This window comes from Leptinotarsa decemlineata, unplaced genomic scaffold (genome assembly GCF_025532065.1).
Source record: "Leptinotarsa decemlineata unplaced genomic scaffold, Ldec_3_MD MMD2_tig00003192_RagTag_RagTag, whole genome shotgun sequence".
Classification (NCBI taxonomy): domain Eukaryota; kingdom Metazoa; phylum Arthropoda; class Insecta; order Coleoptera; family Chrysomelidae; genus Leptinotarsa; species Leptinotarsa decemlineata.
The window spans coordinates 2573807-2594424 of NW_027412582.1; the positions used below are offsets into that span (position 1 = coordinate 2573807).

Sequence of the window (20618 nt, forward strand, 5' to 3'; positions counted from 1 at the left end):
ATTGATGGATGTAGCCTTAACTACGTGGTAGGAAATCATAATGAAGAAAAGAGAATTGAAACTTTCGTTTTTTACCACTTTTATTTGTTACAAATAAAATGATTTCAGGCAGATCTTACAGATCTTCACCATACTGGTGAAAAGCCATTTCATGTGATTGTATGAGTTCTCTCATGTGTTTTCAAACTACAACTTCGAGTAAAGGACTTCAAGCAGATTTTACACTGAAATGGCTTTTCACCAGTATGAGTTCTTTCATGTCTTTTTAAACTACCACTTCGAGTAAATGACTTCAAGCAGATTTTACACTGAAATGATTCTTTTCTAGTATGAGTTCTTTCATGTGATTTCAAATGACTATTTTGAATAAATGACTTCAGGCAGAATTTGCAGTGAAATGGTTTTTCACCAGTATGAGTTCTTTCATGTCTTTTCAAATCTTTATTTACAATAAATGACTTCAAGCAGATTTTACACTGATATGGCTTTTCGCCAGTATGGATTCTTTCATGCCTTTTCAAATTAGTACTATGAAAAAACGACTTCGAGCAGATTTTACACTGAAATGATTTTTTTCCAGTATGAGTTCTTTCATGTGATTTCAAATTACTATTTTGAACAAATGTCTTCAGGCAGATTTTACACTGAAATGGTTTTTCACCAGTATGAGTTCTTTCATGTCTTTTTAAACCACTATTTGCAATAAATGACTTCAAGCAAATTTTACACTGAAATGGCTTTTCACCAGTATGGTTTCTTTCATGCCATTTCAAATGACCACTTAAAAAAAAAGACTTTGAGCAGATTTTACACTGAAATGATTTTTTTCCAGTATGAAATCTTTCATGTGTTTTCAAATTTCTATTATGAAAAAAAGACTTCAGGCAGATTTTGCACTGAAATGGTTTTTCACGAGTATGAATTATTTCCTGGACTTTCAAATTACTTCTTTCAACAAATGACTTTGGACATATTTTACATTGGAATGATTTCTCCCTTGTATCAGTTTTTTCATGTATTTTCAAATGACTTTTCGAAATGAATGATTTCGAGCAGATTTTGCACTGATAAGGTTTCAGAATATGATCGTTTGCAGTGCCAAACTTCTTTTGACATAACGCTGACGACTTCTTTTCATTGAAGCTCTCTTCTTTCTTCTCGATGACTGTTTCATCCTCTATTTTAACGAAAACGTCCCCAGAATCTGTGAAAAAATTACAAATTTATACAAAATTATTTGTTTAAAAATAATATTCATATTTCACTTATTTACTGTCGATTTTACCCCCAAAAAGGAGTAATCTTTTGGGATTCTACTATCTAAATAGTTTATAACCACTAAAAAGTTCATGAAACAAAGTTATTGAATGTTCTGTAATGTATCTGAACTGGCCATAAATTTATATAAACCAAAAAATTTAAACTTTTCATGAAATGAGGAAATGCATATTTATACACAAACTATTTACTGGTCATAAAGATTACAATATACAGGCTGATTCACGGTGGATGGCACATTAGACGTTTCTGGTGAACCAGACAACGGATCACTTTGAAAATTTAATGGAGGGCATATTCGGACATTCTCTAGCCAACTAAAATATTTTCGACAATGCGGTGTTGCCGCTTCTATTAGAAAGCAGTAGCAACTTTGATTTTTCAAATGGAACACTCTGTATATAATATTATTTTTGGAATCTCCAACAGTTGCCCGACAACTTTTCTTGATATTTCCCTATACCTATCTGTTACCGTTTTCGAAATAAAAATTAATTTCAATTTTTTTCTTCGAAAATCATGACTTCTAAAAATGCCGATATCTTTTAGTTAAGAAGTACTATGAAAATTTAATGGAGGGCATATTCGGACATTCTCTAGCCAACTAAAATATTTTTGACAATGCGGTGTTGCCGCTTCTATTAGAAAGCAGTAGCAACTTTGATTTTTCAAATGGAACACTCTGTATATAATATTATTTTTGGAATCTCCAACAGTTGCCCGACAACTTTTCTTGATATTTCCCTATACCTATCTGTTACCGTTTTCGAAATAAAAATTAATTTCAATTTTTTTCTTCGAAAATCATGACTTCTAAAAATGCCGATATCTTTTAGTTAAGAAGTACTATGATATCGAAATTTGGTTTGAAGTTAGGTGATACTTGGACACTTCCCACACGTCAGCCTAATCTCCGTTACTTCAATACAGGGTGGTAAAAAAATACAGTTTTTTCGTTTGCTTGAAAAAGTTGCTGAAATTTGATTATTTTAAATGGAACACTCTGTATATTATTGAGAATTCGGAAAGCTGCTGAAATTTGCTTTCTTTCTATGTATATTATACCTATACCTAACTAGTCAAGTTTCGGACTTATGAACATTTATTTGTGAAAATGTCCCTTCAGAATGGTATTTCCATTCGGTATTTGGTAAGCAGGCCATGATTACTATTTGACAGTAGCGTTGTGACATTCTCCTAATAATATCGACATTTTCGTCACTTCAGAAGTTGCAAATACCTTCAAAACGAAGGAACAAAACTATTCAAACGAAGTTCTTATGAATTTGTTTATTATTTTTGGACAGTGTGACAAAATTATCAGCAGAACATGTAGAAAGTTCAATGAAATGTATCCGAATCTACCGCCAATGAACCTCAAGAAATTTATACGAATTCAGAACAATTTCAATATGTTTGGATAAACTTTATCGATAAGAAGTGCTGAAGAAGATTTGGGTATAAAATATTCATCGGTTCAAAGAATCTTGCGAAGACATAAAATGCATGATTATAAATTCACCAAAATTCAAGCAATGAAGCCTCAAGATCCTCAACAGAGAGTAGAATTTTGTGAAATGTTGTTGACACGCATTCAAGAAGATCCACTTTTTTTAAATAAAATTATTTGGACTGATGAATCGAAATTTTCGAGAGAAGGGATTTTCAATAGAAAAAATCGTCATTATTGGTCCAGTGAAAATTCTCACGTCACAAAAGAAGCCGGATTTCAAGAAAAATTTAGTTTTAATGTCTTCTGCATGTTGATGGACAACAAATTGAGGTACGTGATATACGAGGAGTCATTAACATCCAGAAGCTACCTGAATATTTTGGAGAATACTGTAGACAGTTTCGTGGATAATCTGCCACTCGAAGATTATCGAAACTGTTGGTACCAACTAGACGGAGCTCCTGCACATTGCACAAGAGAAGTGAGCGCAGAACTGGATAGACTATTTGACGATCGGTGGATGAGGCGCTTGGGACCATGGAATTGGCCAGCGAGATCACCCGATCTTAATCCATTAGATTTTTATTTGTGGGGAATGTTTAAAGAAAAAGTTTACAAAATACCCGTGCGTTCGAGAGATGAATTGTTAGAAAGGATTGCCCAAACATTTGAAGATTTGGATCCCAATGAAATCAGATCTGCCACCACGAAAGCAGTCAACACCCGCATTTTAAAGTGCTTGGAAGTGAACGGCCAGCGATTCGAACATATTTTGAAATATTCCACATGATTGTTTTACTTTTTTATAATTATTCATATCAATATTTCCAATTTCAAGTTTCTTGGTGCTTTTTTAAAGTTTATCCAAACATATTGAAATTGTTCTGAATTCGTATAAATTTCTTGAAGTTCATTGGCGGTAGATTCGGATACATTTCATTGAACTTTCTACATGTTCTGCTGATAATTTTGTCACACTGTCCAAAAATAATAAACAAATTCATAAGAACTTCGTTTGAATAGTTTTGTTCCATCGTTTTGAAGGTATTTGCAACTTCTGAAGTGACGAAAATGTCGATATTATTAGGAGAATGTCACAACGCTACTGTCAAATAGTAATCATGGCCTGCTTACCAAATACCGAATGGAAATACCATTCTGAAGGGACATTTTCACAAATAAATGTTCATAAGTCCGAAATTCGACTAGTTAGGTATAGGTATGATATACATAGAAAGAAAGCAAATTTCAGCAGCTTTCCGAATTTTCAATAATATACAGGGTGTTCCATTTAAAATAATCAAATTTCAGCAACTTTTTCAAGCAAACGAAAAAACTGTATTTTTTTACCACCCTTTATTGAAGTAACGGAGATTAGGCTGACGTGTGGGAAGTGTCCAAGTATCACCTAACTCCAAACCAAATTTCGATATCATAGTACTTGTTAACTAAAAGATATCGGCATTTTTAGAAGTCATAATTTTCGAAGAAAAAAATTGAAATTAATTTTTATTTCGAAAACGGTAACAGATAGGTATAGGGAAATATCAAGAAAAGTTGTCGGGCAACTGTTGGAGATTCCAAAAATAATATTATATACAGAGTGTTCCATTTGAAAAATCAAAGTTGCTACTGCTTTCTAATAGAAGCGGCAACACCGCATTGTCGAAAATATTTTAGTTGGCTAGAGAATGTCCGAATATGCCCTCCATTAAATTTTCAAAGTGATCCGTTGTCTGGTTCACCAGAAACGTCTAATGTGCCATCCACCGTGAATCAGCCTGTATATTGATTTCTATTTGCAAGAAACGAGCTGAACCAATCATGTGCTCTTCCTCTAATGCCGAGTGCCTAGAGTTTGTCTAGTAGCTGATTGTGAGGTACACAATGAAAGGCTTTGCTCAAGTCACAGAATACTCCAACTGGACATTTTCTTTTGTCAAGCTCTTCCAGAATATTGTTTATAGACTCAGTTGTAGCTGTAGTAGTTGAGCGTGCTTTCCTGAATCCATGCTGTTCGGTTGGTATTAGATTGAATTTCTCTATGAAAGGATCGAGTCTTTCTAGCAAGCAATATTCAAACACTTTGGAAAATGATGGTATTGAAGAGATCGGCCTATAGTTATCCAATTTATTTCTACAGTTTTTTTTGTGCACAGTGTAATTTTACCATCAATATTGATGTTGTGAATGATCTTCCCAACATCAATATTGATGGTAAAATTACACTATTTGCAGATGACACCACTTTATTGTGGCGTGGAACGGATTTGGTTTCCTTGAAGAGTACCATTAAAGCTGATTTAGAAAAAATTAAGTATTGGTGTGACTCAAACTCACTATGTTTTAACTTCAGCAAAACTAACATTCTATCATTTAAATTTGTGCATGGAAATTTCTGCCTCCAAACTCATGTGATAGAAAATAAACAATCTGCTAAATTCTTGGGAATTTGGATTGATAACTTTCTGAAATTTGAAGATCATATAAAATATCTGAACAAAAAACTTTCATCTAGCTGTTATGCCATTAGAGTTATCACTAAAGAACTGGGAGCAACTGCTGGTAAAACTGCGTACTACGCTTTAATCAAATCTCGCTTGAGATATGGTGTCGCCTTCTGGGGGTTTTGTAGCAAACAGTTACTACAGTCTGTTTTTGTTTTGCAAAAAAAAGCAGTGAAATTCATCTACAAAGCCAATATTAGGGACCATTGCAAACCCTTATTTATCAATAATAAATTACTGACTGTACACTGCATTTTTATCTTGGAAACAGTAAGTCTCATATTTAAAAGAAGAGAATGCTATAGATCAGAAAATACCTACTTTACCCGTCAAATTCACGACATACCTCTGCCTATTCCAATAACAACGTTAACAAAACATTCTGTTTTGTTTGAGAGTCGGAAGATTTTCAACCATTTACCTACCGAAATGAAAAGTATAGTGAACTACAAGGTATTCCGTAACCGTGTAAAAGAACTTTTGCTCTTAAAAGCGTATTTCAGCTTGGTAGACTATTTTGAAGACAGGCTTTGAGACCAGCTTCTGATTTAGGTTTTATTTTTTGAACTTTTTACAGTTCTGGAAATTTTACATAACTTCGACTATAATATTTTATTATATTTTTATTTTGTCTGCACCTGTTATTTTTATTTTTCATTATAATTACTTGATAACTTGTATTTCATATATATATATATATATATATATATATATATATATATATATATATATATATATATATATATATATATATATATATATATATATACAGGCTGACTCACGGTGGATGGCACATTAGACGTTTCTGGTGAACCAGACAACGGATCACTTTGAAAATTCAATGGAGGGCATATTCGGACATTCTCTAGCCAACTAAAATATTTTCGACAATGCGGTGTTGCCGCTTCTATTAGAAAGCAGTAGCAACTTTGATTTTTCAAATGGAACACTCTGTATATAATATTATTTTTGGAATCTCCAACAATTGCCCGACAACTTTTCTTGATATTTCCCTATACCTATCTGTTACCGTTTTCGAAATAAAAATTAATTTCAATTTTTTTCTTCGAAAATCATGACTTCCAAAAATGCTGATATCTTTCAGTAAAGAAGTACTATGACATCGAAATTTGGTTTGGAGTTAGGTGATACTTGGACACTTCCCACACGTCAGCCTAATCTCCGTTACTTCAATACAGGGTGGTAAAAAAATACAGTTTTTTCGTTTGCTTGAAAAAGTTGCTGAAATTTGATTATTTTAAATGGAACACCCTGTATATTATTGAAAATTCGGAAAGCTGCTGAAATTTGCTTTCTTTCTATGTATATCATACCTATACCTAACTAGTCAAGTTTCGGACTTATGAACATTTATTTGTGAAAATGTCCCTTCAGAATGGTATTTCCATTCGGTATTTGGTAAGCAGGCCATGATTACTATTTGACAGTAGCGTTGTGACATTCTCCTAATAATATCGACATTTTCGTCACTTCAGAAGTTGCAAATACCTTCAAAACGATGGAACAAAACTATTCAAACGAAGTTCTTATGAATTTGTTTATTATTTTTGGACACTGTGACAAAATTATCAGCAGAACATGTAGAAAGTTCAGTGAAATGTATCCGAATCTACCGCCAATGAACCTCAAGAAATTTATACGAATTCAGAACAATTTCAATATGTTTGGATAAACTTTAAAAAAGCACCAAGAAACTTGAAATTGGAAATATTGATATGAATAATTATAAAAAAGTAAAACAATCATGTGGAATATTTCAAAATATGTTCGAATCGCTGGCCGTTCACTTCCAAGCACTTTAAAATGCGGGTGTTGACTGCTTTCGTGGTGGCAGATCTGATTTCATTGGGATCCAAATCTTCAAATGTTTGGGCAATCCTTTCTAACAATTCATCTCTCGAACGCACGGATATTTTGTAAACTTTTTCTTTAAACATTCCCCACAAATAAAAATCTAATGGATTAAGATCGGGTGCTCTCGCTGGCCAATTCCATGGTCCCAAGCGCCTCATCCACCGATCGTCAAATATTCTATCCAGTTCTGCGCTCACTTACTTCTCTTGTGCAATGTGCAGGAGCTCCGTCTAGTTGGTACCAACAGTTTCGATAATCTTCGAGTGGCAGATTATCCACGAAACTGTCTACAGTATTCTCCAAAATATTCAGATTCTTTGAACCGATTCTTTGAACTGATGAATATTTTATACCCAAATCTTCTTCAGCACTTCTTATCGATGACTCGGGAAATGCGTGAAAATATGCTAAGACATTAATCTGGTTGTCTTTGAAAGTTACGGGTCGAGGCAATTTTCTTGGTGCTTTTAAAGTTGATCCAAATGCATTGAAATTGTTCTGAATTCGTATAAATTTCTTGAGGTTCATTGGCGGTAGATTCGGATACATTTCATTGAACTTTCTACATGTTCTGTTGATAATTTTGTCACACTGTCCAAAAATAATAAACAAATTCATAAGAACTTCGTTTGAATAGTTTTGTTCCATCGTTTTGAAGGTATTTGCAACTTCTGAAGTGACGAAAATGTCGATATTATTAGGAGAATGTCATAACGCTACTGTCAAATAGTAATCATGGCCTGCTTACCAAATACCGAATGGAAATACCATTTTGAAGGAACATTTTCACAAATAAATGTTCATAAGTCCGAAACTTGACTAGTTAGGTATAGGTATGATATACATAGAAAGAAAGCAAATTTCAGCAGCTTTCCGAATTTTTAATAATATACAGGGTGTTCTATTTAAAATAATCAAATTTCAGCAACTTTTTCAAGCAAACGAAAAAACTGCATTTTTTTACCACCCTGTATTGAAGTAACGGAGATGGGGCTGACGTGTGGGAAGTGTCCAAGTATCACCTAACTCCAAACCAAATTTCGATATCATAGTACTTCTTAACTAAAAGATATCGGCATTTTTAGAATTCATGATTTTCGAGGAGAAAAATTGAAATTAATTTTTATTTCGAAAACGGTAACAGATAGGTATAGGGAAATATCAAGAAAAGTTGTCGGGCAATTGTTGGAAATTCCAAAAATAATATTATATACAGAGTGTTCCATTTGAAAAATCAAAGTTGCTACTGCTTTCTGATAGAAGCGGCAACACCGCATTGTCGAAAATATTTTAGTTGGCTAGACAATGTCCGAATATGCCCTCCATTAAATTTTCAAAGTGATCCGTTGTCTGGTTCACCAGAAACGTCTAATGTGCCATCCACCGTGAATCAGCCTGTATATATATATATATATATATATATATATATATATATATATATATATATATATATATATATATATATATATATATATATTGTTATGATAAGTTTTTTTATAAGATTATTGCAAAGTTAAAGATTTTTAAATTTTAATTAGTTAAAAGTTTACATTTATTTTAGTAGTTAAAAGTTTGTATTTATTTTGATAGTTCGATGTTAAAAGTTTTTCATATTATTATTAATTTGATGTTAAAAGTTCACATATTTTGTTCACATATTGTGTTGAAAGTTTGTGAAAATCAAAGTAATTCTTAGATGTTTAATTTTATTAGAAAGCCAGATACTTTACCTTTATTCAAATTCTTATCTGTATAATTTGGAATAATGTTCATGCCCAGATCAGGCAAAGTTGTGACTTATCAGTATTAGAGTATTTCAGATCATTTCCAAACAGCACAACTAACCAGAAACCATCAATCATCGGGATAAATACACTGAAAACAGTGAAGACATTAATACAACACAATAACATACAATAAAACAGATTTACACTACAAATCAATAACAAAAATTCAATTAACACTGACATTAGGAATTTTATCTGAAAAATGATAAGAACACTCAGTACATGATTTGGATGCAACTATAGAGTAGCCAATCAGATTGATAAATTTAAAAGGAGGTGTTAACTTCTGAAAAATGATGAATTTTGGATTCAAAATTAGAAAAATTCAAAACAAAATGTGATGAAATGTAATCAAAATTAATCATTATTAGTATTAGTGAAAATTGGGAAACAGAAATCGTAAATATAATATGTGTGAACAGTGAAAAGTGTCAAAATTGAAGAAATTTCAAAATTATTGTGAGGAAGAGCAGTAGGCAGAAAAATTTTGTCTGGTTGCCAGGGGTGAATCAATAAGGAGGGAAGAGAGAAGCTTTTGAATTGTCCAGACGCGAATTTTTTGAAGAGCTGTTAGAAATTAAAAAAGGGAAAAGAAAGAGAAAAGGCCGTTTTGCATGTTCTTATCAATATAAATCCATCAATAGGAGCCAGAGTATAAATAATAATAACAAGAAAGGATACTTACTGGAGATTTTAGAGTGTCTGGAAGAATTCAAAATTCCAATCAAGGGAAAACCAATCCAGGGAAGCTGTACCAGTTTTGAGGTATTACAATATTATTTATAATTCCCAATCCATAAGAAGAATACATTTTTTTGAAAATTTTGAACAATTCATAACCTCCAAATCGAATCAAAAGTTTTCCAGTCACAAGGAACTTCCAGTGTGAAAATCACAACTTCTGAACTTTTATTTATCAACGAACTTCATCATTTTATTTACATGAACTATTATTGGATTTAATATTAGGAAAATTTGAAAAATTCACTGACATTTAGCACAGATATTTTTAGAATCGTTTCCCATGCACGAACCACAGACATCTTAAGTTTTCAAGTAACTAATTTGCCGTTACACGTGAATTTAACTGTACGGAACACAATTCTAAGAATATTTTTGTTTCAAATTTAACATTTACTGTAACAATTCTTAGCATAAGGTATTTTGGCGCAGTTTTAGGGTAATTTAAGTTTGGTTTGACAAAACATTTACAAAAATTTCACATTCATTATATTTTTTTTAACTTTGAGACAAAGTTTTATTTTCAAAAACACAGACAAACAAAATTTTATTTATAACACCTTTCCAAGAACTCTACTCTGAGAATGAGAGCTGCATGAGCTTCGATTGAGCTGAGCAACCTTGAAGAATAGAGGTAAGATTTAGAGGTAAGGACAGGTATCTGCCGGAGCACTAAGAATTTTGAAATCACAGAAAATTTTCAAATTATTTGAACTAACAGAATAACAATCAAGAATCAAATTAATTAAATTATAAATACTCTTCTAATTTTATATATTTATAACAATTTTTATATATATATATATATATATATATATATATATATATATATATATATATATATGTGTATATAATAATATTTTATTGGTTCTTCTGGATCATAACTCAATGATATAGAACAAGTCAGTGTAATATGATATAAACAAAATTTTATTTATAACACCTTTCCAAGAACTCTACTCTGAGAAAGAGAGCTGCATGAGCTTCGATTGAGCTGAGCAACCTTGAAGAATAGAGGTAAGATTTAGAGGTAAGGACAGGTATCTGCCGGAGCACTAAGAATTTTGAAATCACAGAAAATTTTCAAATTATTTGAACTAACAGAATAACAATCAAGAATCAAATTAATTAAATTATAAATACTCTTCTAATTTTATATATTTATAACAATTTATATATATATATATATATATATATATATATATATATATATATGTGTATATAATAATAATATTTTATTGGTTCTTCTGGATCATAACTCAATGATATAGAACAAGTCAGTGTAATATGATATAAATAAACATATAAAAAAGAAAAAATTATGTACATATAGGATATGAACAGTTATGTAAAATTATATATTAAAACTTATAACTAGGTAAAATTATAATATATTAACAACCCTAGATGACAATCTCAATTCTTCAGTTATATTGATAAGTCATTTATAAACTCTTCAATGGAGTAGTAGGCTTTATCAATCAGAAAGTTTTTTAGGAACGGTTTAAATTTTCTTAGTGACATTTTTCTAACATGATTTGGCAATTTGTTAAATAGCCTGACACCCATGAAAATTGGACTTGATTCTGATCTAGCCAGTCTATGATTTGGTATTTCTAACAATGTTGAATTTCTTGTGCCGTAATTATTTTTGTTTAAGAAGGTAAAAGGTCGCTGATCCGATTTTACGAAAATTAACAGCTGGTACATATAAATGCATGGGAGAGTTAATATTCTTAAAACTTTGAATAGATCTCTGCAGCTAGTACGTCTATTTACACTCTGAATGTTTCTAACAGCTCTCTTCTGTAAAATAAATACCCTTTGTGCCTCACGTGATAGGCCCCAAGCTACTATACTATATGAGATTGTTGAGTGTAATTGGGCATGATAGTACATGAGTACCACCGACTTATCTATAATTTTACTGAGTTGATAGATACAGTAACACATAGGCGTTATTTTTTTACATATTTCATTAATATGTTGATTCCATTTACAATCTTCAGTGAGAGTAAGTCCTAGAAATTTTATTGAATTCACCTGTTTCATTAAACCGTGCTGCGATTTTAACAGTAAACTGTGATCATGACCATTTGGGGCATAACTAAATCTTAGGAAGGATGATTTTTTATCATTGCAGATTAATTTATTGCTAGAAAACCAGTCCTGGGCTTTTAAAATTTCCCTGTGAGCAAGTCTACTGTGGATGTAACATTCTTACCACTAACCAGTAGTGTTGTGTCATCCGCATACATTACAAAATTTCCTTCAAAGTCATTGACATAAATTATATAAAGTAGAGGTCCCAAAATAGAGCCTTGTGGTACTCCAATAGTATACTTTAAACGTTTAGATTGATACTGATCTATATCAACGTATTGTGTTCGATTTTGGAGTAACTTTCAAACCATCTACGTGAGTTTCCCCTAAAACTATACTTTTCCAATTTGTCTAGTAGAATTCTGTGGTCTACAAGATCAAATGCCTTACTTAGATCTAAGAAAATACCCAGAGTTCGATTACCCATATCTAGACTATTACACAGCTCTTTTAGTAGTTTTATTATAGCTTGTGTTGTTGAACGTCCCTTTCTAAAACCAAATTGATTTTCATTGAATAGCTTATGAAGATCAAAGAATGAAACGACTGAATTTGACACCCATTTTTCATAAACCTTTGCAAAAGCACTGGGGACAGTAATGGGCCTGTAATTTTCAACTTGAGTTGTGCATATATGTGTTATATATGTGTATGTATATATATGTGTATGTTATTTTGTGTAATAGTATTGTTTTCATATGCTTTGTCAATAAGATTTTTTTCTTAGACAATAAAGTACAGTGATTGATTGATTGATTGACAGGTATAACTTTTGATGTTTTGAGTTGAGTAGGGACTGTGCCTGTCTCGAAAGAAAAGTTCACAATATGGGTGACTGGTGATAATAGAAATGAGCCGAATTCTTTGATTACATTGCAAGGGAGATCGTCCGGGGACGATCAAGGGGGATTTTTGGAATGTCATTAACGATTTTTTGGGGGCTGATATAAAGAAGTTGTTGAATATATTTGCAACTTTACCAGGGTCTGTAATTTGTTCATTCCCCTGCAGAATTTGTATATAAGATCCCTCTGAATTTTCCTTATTTTTAAGTTTATTGATGATTGACCAGGAGGCCTTGTTTTTGCTTTCTGAATGTTGGATTACATTACTGAAGTGTAACTTTTTAACGTTCTCAATAAGATGTTTATGTCCAGCGAGCCTTTGCTTGTATATAGTTTTTAGATCAGGGCGGTATTTTTGAAGAATATATAGATCCTTCAGTAATGAACTAGAGGCTTTTATTTCCTCCGAGACCCAGGTGCTGCTAGCTTTACTTTTGTTTTGGAAGTGTTTCAAGGGAAATGTTACATTGAAGTGAGATGCCAGAATATTGATAAAGTTTTTATATTTGTAATCGCATCATAAACAGAGACCCACTTTTCAGAATCGAGTAATTCTGCCATGTGCTGCTTATTGTTTTTGGAAAATATTCTTTTGTACGTAAAAGATTTTTCTGCCAGAGCGAGGTTCAACAGTGATTTATTAATGGAGGTAATAATAAGCCTGTGATATATTCATTCTATGAATGATTTATTTATTATATGCGATATAGGATAGCAAATTATGTCACCATGAATTTCATCTATTCCAGGCGTTGGTGTTTTTGTCGTTTTCATAATTATATCTTGCACTTCAATCTAGGTTGTAGGATACAGAAATAATGGAAAGGGGGGATAACTTAAGTTCATCAATATTGGGGTTGACTTTTCCAATTCCCAGGAAAAATTCATTGAAGTGATTAACAATTCTAGACTTATCTGTAATAAGTTCATTATTGGAATCGAAAACAAGTATTGATACTGGGTAGTGCAAAATCGGAAGAGAAAACTGTAAATGTAGGGGTACCGCAAGGATCGCAAGTGGGTCCAGTACTGTTCACCATTTTTGTCAATATCACCTCAACATGCAAACAAGCGCACAAAAAAATGTATGCAGACGACACAACTATGATAGTGAGAGAAAACAACTTAGCAAAAACAGTAGAAACTGCCAACACCATTGCAAACCAATTTCACACATGGTGTACCAACGGCTTGTGTGTGAACAGAGAAAAATCAAATTTTATCTCATTCATTCCAAAAAACATCAATAATACGTTCTGTTCCCTGATTAGAATTGATGGCAGAAGTATTGAACAGGTCACATCAACGAAGTTTCTAGGTATTACCTTGGACCATAAACTAAGCTGGGAAAACCATATTAACAGCTTATGTAATAAACTGAGTAAAAATTGCTTTGTACTAAGACAATTGAAGAATACAGTGTCAATGGACGTGCTGTTATTGGTTTACTATGGTTTGATACAATCAAATATATCCTATGGGTTGATATTTTGGGGAGGCTCAACTCAAAAAGAAAAAGTACCTATTTCTACAGCAAAAGACAATTATTAGATGCATAAAAGGGGTACATCAAAGAATATCATGCAAAGAAATATTTACTGAATTATGGCAGTGAAAAAATTTCAATAATTTTAAAACTTTTAAATCTCTTTAAGTAAGTTCTTGCTGAGAAAAGCATTCTATTCTGTGAAGGAATTTTTAAATGACTGAATATGACCTTTTTTAACAAATTTTAGCGTTGAAAGTAGGTTGTGTATGTAGAATAGTCTTATAAATAGGTATATATTCTGATTTCAGTTGACTAGTCTAATGAAGTAGTAACATTTGTGTACCAAATTATTTTGTAACATATTATGTTTTATGTTCTGCTTTTCAAGATGATTAAATTCTATTCTATTCTATTAAGCTCAAGTTTATTATTTATTATTGCATTTTTTGAGTTCATTTCATTAACGATTTTCCAGCTTTCCTTATTTATATTGTTTGAATTCAAAATTCTTTTGTAGTTGTATTCTGCTTTGGTTTTTTAATAAGTGCTTCATAAATATATCTGAGTTGTTTATATCTACTTTTTATAACTTCATTTGTAGTATTCCTGGCTAACTTAGAAATATCACATACCATTTGATTAAGTTAGATCCTTTTATATACAATTGGAGGTACTATATACATCAAATCCAGAAATGGAATCACCGAGACGGAACAACAGTTGTACCCTCCTCACAGGAATGCAGATCATAGAAAGATACCTTGGTAAATATTCTACCATTTGTCAATATACAAAGTATGGATAACGATAAAAATACGAGGTCAGATAAAAAAATAAGTTGAAAGTTAAAATTTCGCAGGCTACATACATTTGATCAGCAATTTTTTTATGTCGGTACACTCTTGTACCAATATAAAATACAGTTTCAGCTGTTTAGCAAGTTCAGTTTGTTGGTGAGAGACATAAAAGTTACAAGTGTTATGCCTGTTCAGCAATTTTCTGCTATGGAAAAAATTTGATCAAAGAATCTGCATCAAATTTTGTGTGGAAAATGGAATTAAGTGCTCAAAAACACTTGAAATTTTGACAGTGGCATAAGGTGATTATACTGAGTCAAAAAAATGTTTACAAGTGGTACAAGCTTTTCGCAGAAAGCCAAAAATATTTGATTCAGAAGATTTTTGTCGATTGAGATGGAATGAAAAATATCAACTGGTAGAAGAATAAAAAAGAATAAAATTATGAGAATGCTCATTCCAGTGAGGATATCATAGCAACAAAAAATTAGTAATAAAATTGAAACCACATGATCACATTGAATGGGATTGGAAAATTGAATATAGGATAAAGAAGATAACTATGATTTACACAAAATAAATAGGTCATCAATCGAACATGATGATTGAAAAATTACTGAATGCAAAAAACCTTCATTAAATTACAGTACCTGTGGTGGGTTTTGAATCATGAGTCATATCTTCACCCTGGTTATCAAGGAACTTATTGTGAGGGCCTTCACTTATTTCTTCTTTACATTTTTCTGATTTGGGTTCATCAACGACACTTTCACTTTTAATCTGATCTATATTATATTTTTCTTCGATGCTATGGGTAACCATTTCAATACCAAACATATCATATTGTCCAGATTCACCGACCATTTCAGTCTCACTTGTTTCACATTTCATGACATTTGTTTCAAGAACTACTTCATCTCCAACATATTCAAGCTCTCTCTTAATTATTCTTCCACAATCATCGGCAGCCATTATCTTTGAACAAATACGATTTGTTTTAAACGACAAAAATTTTTATTTTTATAAAATTCTGTCAACACTGTTAGAGAAAAATTATTTCGTTCTACCTCTTCTCAGTGCTGCTCCAAGGCAAAAAAAATGTGTACTTCTTCTTCTCTTTTCGATTCAATGGCCTCAGCAACTAAGGCTATCCGGCCAGTTGGTAACGAAAGTAGTTGTTAAATCCAAATGTGGCCACACTTAAGTGAACCTGGGGCGGGCCCATCCACAATTGGGTTGAAATTACTATCCAGGAACTTGTCAGGCACGGCAAGCTGAAAATCCATGCACTACGAAAACATCGCACTAGCAAGCACATAGGTCTGTTCGCAATGTAAGCACAGAGTATATTCTGAAGGTGAGCACAACTATCGTCAATGGTCTACAATGTCAGCGCAAATCTATCCGTTACAGCTTGAGGTGGAAGGAGGTAAGGAAGGAATGTAATGCCTTCAAGTTATGAATAATCAAATGTTCAAATAAAATATCATGTAACGACAGCGCGCCCTGTTGCTTGTGTATCCTATGGATTGAGGTATGTAACGAACGAATATTGGCTTGGTTATGTGTACACACGAAGAAAATGTGCCAAAAATCCTGCCTTTCCCCACACTCACACCTGTCATGCTCTTTTATTCAAATTTTGTGGAGGTGTGCCATAGTTAAGCAATGAGTACTGCGCATTCTGGTTATAGTGGTGATGATATCTCGTGGACATGTCGTGAAAGTATTGAACCAAGGCTTTTTCAACGGGGCTGGTATTGATGAGTGATTTGTAACGTCTTTGTGTTGTCCTAGTCGGGAGTATTCTGTTGACCAGCTGATCCATAAATTCGATTTTATCTCGGGAAGAAATTCACGAAAATCGGCTTGAGGGTGGTTTGTAGGCTCAATATACCGTCCCATCGACGCAAGACGGTCAGATGTATCGTTGCCAGGAATGTAACAATGACTCGGTATCCACACGAGGACAATAGCAATGTGAATCGCTTGTAAGACATATCGTTTGGTTTGCAGCGATAAGAGGTCACTGTGAGCCGAAATTGCAGTTCGTGTTATTTTAAGTAATGCACTTTTGGAATCATTATATCACCATATGTACTGCGGAAATATGGGAATCACCCAGTAGGAGGGAAGACTAGCACTGACTTACTTCGGCAATAGTTGGCGAGAAAATTCCATAGCCTAGACGGCCTGAGGTATCCTTGGATTCGTCTGTATAGAAGTGGGTGTAATTTGGAAACTTTAAATTAGCTAATCGAGCGAATTCTGCTTTATTATTGTTTTGCTTTGATAGGTCAAATTCTTTGAAGGGCAATGGTGAGGCAAGAGTGCCCATACCAATCATAAAACAAGGAAGAGTTGGGAGAAGTAGAATGTCATTTAATTTCTGGGAAAGTGAGTGGTATGCTTCAAGTATCGCAGGGATATTGCTTCGGCGCCGGTACTGAGGATCTTGCAGGATTTTTTTATACATACATGTAAATGTAAATTTGTATTGTTGACATGTCCTTGGTCAATGTAATGATGTAACTGAAATATTGACGTTTTCAATCATTTATGTAACCTTTGTGCATTCAAATGATAAAATAAAGGAATATTATTATTATTATTATTATTATTATTATCATGTAATTTCAGGATAATGTGTATAACAGGATTACGGTATGATAAAAGTTTTGCTACCCATTCGTGGTCTAACCAAAGTCGTCGAGTAGCTAAGGGACACTCCCCTTCCTCTGACAATAATACATTTACGCGGGTAGATTGTATTAAACATAAAGCAATTCGCAAGGCTTGATATTGCAGTCGATCCAATTGTAAAAGGTAACCTGTTTAAAACAACGACTCAGGAAAATGCTTCCATTATCCAAGTGTGAACGGATCAAAGCTCGATATAAAAGGAGAAGGGTCGATGGTGCACCCCCCTACCAAGTTCTACATAAAGATCGTAAAATATTAATGCCTTTTTGTGCTCGCATACTGATCATGTTAACGTGCGGCTTCCATTAGTTTCTGTCAAATATCACGCCTAAATACATTATTTGTGATTTCCATGTTAGTGGACTATGATTGACAAGTATAGACCGATGGCAAGATACCCTCCCTGAATAATATAGCTTTACATTTATTTACTGATAGTCGTAGAACATTATCCTGCAAAAACAAAGTTAAATCGTCAATAGAAGAGTTGAGTTAATCGATAATAATATCGACATTGGGACCACTACCAATTAAAGCAAAGTCGTCCGCGTAACCCAGAAGTAACAAATCCTCACCTACAACAATTTTAATAAGGTCACAATAAATGTTGAAAAGTGAGGGGCTAAGAGGTGAGCCTTGTGAAAATCCCTTATAAGTTGGCTTAGGTCCTTCCATGCATCCACTGGAAGGTTCGATCACACATATTTGTCGGTCCCTTATAAAGGAAATGATGAGATCGGATAAGTCTAGCGGTATACCATATTCGGAGAGACGTTGACTTAATTTCTGGATGACAACATTATCATATGCTGAAGAGATGTCGATGAGTACTACCACAGCAAATTCATTTACGGCTAGACTAGCCGCCACTTTGGAATATAGAGCCCCCAGATTATCTTGTACCCCTCTTTCCTTCCGAAAGCCAAACTGAAATGGATTGAGAAGTTGATGATTCTCCATGTACCATTCCATGCGATTTTTGATCATTGTTTCTAACACCTTTCCAGAACAAGAGGTAAGCGAAATTGGACGCCACCCTGCAATTGTAACGTTTTCGTTTTCACTTACTGCGTATATTTTTGTTTTAAGGTGATCAAAGTTCCACCCTGTATATTGCTCCAGTTTAGGAACTGCAAAAGATAGTAATATATTCACCAACTAGTTTTCCTAAACCACCCAATCTGATAAAAACGTATCAACCTACCTCCCATGTACAGTGTCCACGCCCATGTAAATAATCATAAATGTTGTATATAGTTATTGGAATAATCTTGATCTGACTCGTTCAACGTTCATTTTGAAAGCCGTATATTAGTAAATTGTCAAGGAACACCTTTTTACACTCGCAAATGATATTCTGTGTTGACAAATTTACGTTTCCGCATTCCATCTCTCTTTTCTTCTAATAAACTGTCAGACTTCGTTTAGTTCCGATAGTCTCTAGTGTGTGAACTTTATGAAGATCCCACAAATTTGACAGCAAATCAAATGTGCTCAAAAATGTATGGAGATTTTAAAAATAATTTTTAATTCAAGATAAAGCAGTGGCGTAGTATTTTTTCGCCAAAAATATACATTTCAAAACTCGTACGTACGCCACTGGCAGAGAAAATTAAGAAAATTGTACATCAGAAAATGCGCCTTGAGGCATGGAACATATGTACCAAATATGCCAAAGATGTCTACAAAATTATCTCAGTTATTATTAAAAAACTGTTTATTTTTGAAAACTTTGCCACCCTGTATCTCAAAAGTTAAGGCGTTTAGGACATACGTCCATAGGACGTTTTTTCCTCAAAATGGGTCTAAGAATTATCTCCTTAAATATTAGCATGTGTTTAAGGAACACCCTGTATCTATGGTATGACCACTGGGTATGTGACTCCTTTACCGTGTAAAACATTGTGAAAAAAACTCTCGACCCACGGCATTCTTGATGAGAGATACTGAGTACAACTCAAGTGACTCAAGTGCAGTGCTGCCGCAACGTCAATTCAAAAAGTACTGAAATTTACAAGAAAATAGTACCCAAAATGTACTGCGCAAGACTAGGCATGGCACATGCGCATAAGTCATTTCAGACCAAATGCCAGTAATGCCAAACGTGTAATAATGTTATCCACTTAAATTCGGAAAATATATGGAGTAAAAAATTTGCTGGAAACTAAGAAATATTCCTTAAGGGAAAGATCATAATCAGAACATTTGATAAAAAGGTGTCTTTTTCCATCTTCAAATTGCTCTTTCACGATTGCAAATGTGTTTCGTTTTAATTAGGTTTCTGTCACAATAGAATGAACAATACTAAAGACGTTTTCAAGTAGCTAGATTCGAGAATTTATTTTTACCTGTCCATATTCCTTTTTATTTTGACAAAACAATAAAACCAATTTCTCAAGGTGAGGTGTGAGGTTAGAAGTTGAAACTGCTGTTCTGCTGACTGACTGACAGATGACAGAACCACAGTTCACAGGCACAATACAGAACACAGGATTAAACAATGCAGAGTTATGATGATAGCTCGCAATATTGACACAAGTACGATATTTGCTGATCTGGAACTTGAAACACGGAATTGCCTTGTTGCCACACATATTGTTGTTATTTTTTACTGTACTCGATGGAAGTCAACGTGAAAATGTAAAAAATTGGGATTATAGTAAATAGTACCGAATAGTCTACATATTGACCCGGGTAGTATCTTCGTATCAAAACCATGGAATAGTACCGAATGCGGTACAATAGTACCTTAACGGCAGCACTGCTCAAGTGACGCACATTGTCAATGTCAAACTGTCACTTCAATTTTCGATGATAGTTACGTTTTGGAATGATACTATACTAAAATTCCAAAATAGCATTTCTAATTGATTTGTTACTGCCCTATTTGTCACTTCCACGAGCTTACTGAAAGAGTTGAAAAACTATACAAGATACCTGTTGCATCAGTGTACACGCCACCGAAGGTTCATCTTTCTCGACAGTATGGGAACAGTTACTGGAGTGAAGATGGAACAATTTAATCGAAACATCGAAGCGA

At 33.3% G+C, this 20618-nt stretch overlaps 2 protein-coding genes across 9 annotated transcripts in view; one reads left to right on the forward strand and one right to left on the reverse strand.

Annotated features, from left to right (window-relative positions):
* Positions 1 to 20618, forward strand: part of LOC141483248 (uncharacterized) — a 403587-nt gene that overhangs the window by 117575 nt on the left and 265394 nt on the right. The window lies entirely within an intron of this gene.
* Positions 64 to 16154, reverse strand: LOC141483244 (uncharacterized). The gene is made up of 2 exons (XM_074177731.1): positions 15526 to 16154; positions 64 to 1204 (listed from the first exon to the last, which is right to left on the reverse strand). Exons 1-2 carry the CDS (start codon positions 15845 to 15847, stop codon positions 150 to 152), a joined length of 1377 nt encoding a protein of 458 aa, XP_074033832.1. The 5' UTR covers positions 15848 to 16154; the 3' UTR covers positions 64 to 149.

Coding starts and splice junctions, on each gene's coding strand:
- LOC141483244 (XM_074177731.1), bottom strand. CDS start 15,847: ATGGCTGCCGATGATTGTGGAAGAATAATTAAGAGAGAGCTTGAATAT. Junction 1,205..15,525: donor TGATTCAAAACCCACCACAG/GTACTGTAATTT, acceptor ATTTTTTCACAG/ATTCTGGGGACGTTTTCGTT.